Here is a 2,257-nt window from a genome sequence, read left to right on the forward strand (position 1 = left end):
AGCGCACACTATGCTACATAGGCTTTTATATAAAGGCCTAAATTGAAAATTAATTTTAAAGATCAATTTTTTCAAGGTCTAGATTGATTTTGTTTTTAAATAGAAAAAAAACTAGATAGTTTATTCTATGGTGTCTATGTTTTTTTAATAGAAAAAAATATATAGTTTATGCTATGATGTTTATGTTATTTTGAATAGAAAAAGATAGATAGTTTATGATATTATTAGATATATTTTGAATAGTAATTTAGACTTTGTACTGGTTCAATATGAATATTATAATTCCTTAATCAATTGTGTGCTACTTATTGCTCTATGAAACTTTAGATAATGTTGATAATTGGTAGAAATATAAAATATAATTTTTTAAATAAAAAACGTTATTCAAGATAGCTTTCGTTATAGTTACGCTATTCACAATAGCTTTTTTTTTAGCCTTTCCGCTATGACACAATAATTGCTATTTAAAACCTTGAATTTTAGAATTAAGTTCACAGATTGATTTGATGAACTTAAAAACACATCCTAGTTCCCCTAGTTTACTCTTATTTTAATACTCACAAGTTTGTAAAGATGGTGATTGATTCAACCTTTTTACTAAAACCAATAACAACATCAACAATCCACATAATTCTTGCATTAATACACAATATACACAAATATACAGATTACAGACACTTTGTCACTCAGTTTATACAAGCCCCGGATGTACGCATAGTTCAACCAAACCTCGATTTAAGAACTGACGATTGGGCCCATTACATTTGGTCCCACGTTTCAGTTAGAACAGCTGTAGCCTGTAGAGCTTTCAAGTTTCAATTCCTGTTAATTGCATGTCTCACGAGTCACGAGGCGTAGAAAGAGTCATAAAAAGCAGCGCACAAATCCAATTTTTTTAAATGCTCAACCCATCAACCCATCCCAATCAACTTGCAACAGGCCTCTCTCAAATTTCCATGCAATTTCCACGTAAAGTCTCATTTCCTACCAAAACTTGCCACGTCAGACCAGGCTCCACGGCTCCTCTGTTCCCACACCGGTACTGCTGGTCCTGCCACCGGTATGCCAATTGCTACACGGCCCCACCCGGCTGGTTGAGGCTTTGGTCCCGAAACTTCCAAACGGTCAACCCCCGGGCCCACTACCCTCGCTGCCACGTGGACATACCCATGCCCCTTGCACCCATCCCTAGGGGACCGTAAGGAGTAACTCAACCTCCGTCGCACCGCTGGTGGCTTGTACCCGTCCATTACATCGGTCGCGCAAATTCTGCACCAGCCTATCTCAGCCGGGCCCAATAGCGGTCTCTTCGACAAGATGCTGACATGGACAGCCTCTCTCTCCGAGTCATCCTTGGAAGAAGGGAGTTCGAAGAAGGAACGACCTAGAGGTACACGGAAGGTCTGGTTGAAGGTCGGGTTGTGCGTACCAGTCTCGTCGATATCAGTACAAACCTCCCTCATGGAAGCAAAGGGGTTCGAAACGGTTACATATGGTCTGAGCCGAAATGGAAAAATCAATGAAGGTGGTTTTAGCGAGTCAGCAGAGAGAACAGTTACTTCTAGCGCAAGCTTCTCTTCTTCGTCTATTTGCTCTTTTTCCTTTGACATAGTGGTGAGATGCGATGCTTGAGTTTAAGGATGAGAGGCTATTTGCATGCAATATATACATGATACATGAAAGGGTGGAAGGAGGAGAGAAAATGAGAGGGAGGGGTGTAATTTCTCTTCGTGTTTTCCAAGAGAGAAATTGCGAAGAAAAGGAGCTTGTAGTGTAGTTGTCGGAGGCTTGGCGCGTAAATTCGTCGAGTTTTCTTTTCTCTTTCGTGTGTGGAAGATGAACGGATATAGAGAATATGGTTCATTAATTTAAAATTTGTACGGGGGGCCCTTTCTGAACGGTCATTGTCGGCCCAATGGGCCTTAAAACAAGCAACAAATCATGTCCCTTTCAAAATTGATATGCACAAAGTTAAAATTTATTATTTAATATGCAAAAGTATATAAAACAATGAAAAGGGCCTACGGGTATTATTGGAAAGTTTTTATCTATGTAATTCTAAAATTCAGACGAACAAAAATAAAAAAATATCTCATTTGTATCAAATAAAGTAAGATTGAGCTTATTAAGTTTGATTCATAGATTTTTTTTTTTTTTTTAACTCTGACAGAGAGAAAAAAGTATGGATAACACTCAATGATTCTAATCCATAAACGAATTGATTTTTTACCGCACAAAACCCTCTATAACCATTGAT

At 38.0% G+C, this 2,257-nt stretch overlaps 1 protein-coding gene across 1 annotated transcript; it reads right to left on the bottom strand.

Moving 5' to 3' along the window:
* Window positions 1-564: 564 nt before the first annotated feature.
* On the bottom strand, window positions 565-1,829 carry LOC144557427 (uncharacterized). The gene has a single exon (XM_078305994.1). It carries the CDS (start codon window positions 1,608-1,610, stop codon window positions 978-980), a length of 633 nt encoding a protein of 210 aa, XP_078162120.1. The 5' UTR covers window positions 1,611-1,829; the 3' UTR covers window positions 565-977.
* Between the last annotated feature and the right edge of the window lie 428 nt (window positions 1,830-2,257).

Source organism: Carex rostrata, chromosome 7 (assembly GCF_964058835.1).
Source record: "Carex rostrata chromosome 7, lpCarRost1.2, whole genome shotgun sequence".
Classification (NCBI taxonomy): domain Eukaryota; kingdom Viridiplantae; phylum Streptophyta; class Magnoliopsida; order Poales; family Cyperaceae; genus Carex; species Carex rostrata.

What these genes read in the sequence shown, in the direction of transcription:
- LOC144557427 (XM_078305994.1), bottom strand. Translation starts at nt 1,610, where the DNA reads ATGTCAAAGGAAAAAGAGCAAATAGACGAAGAAGAGAAGCTTGCGCTA.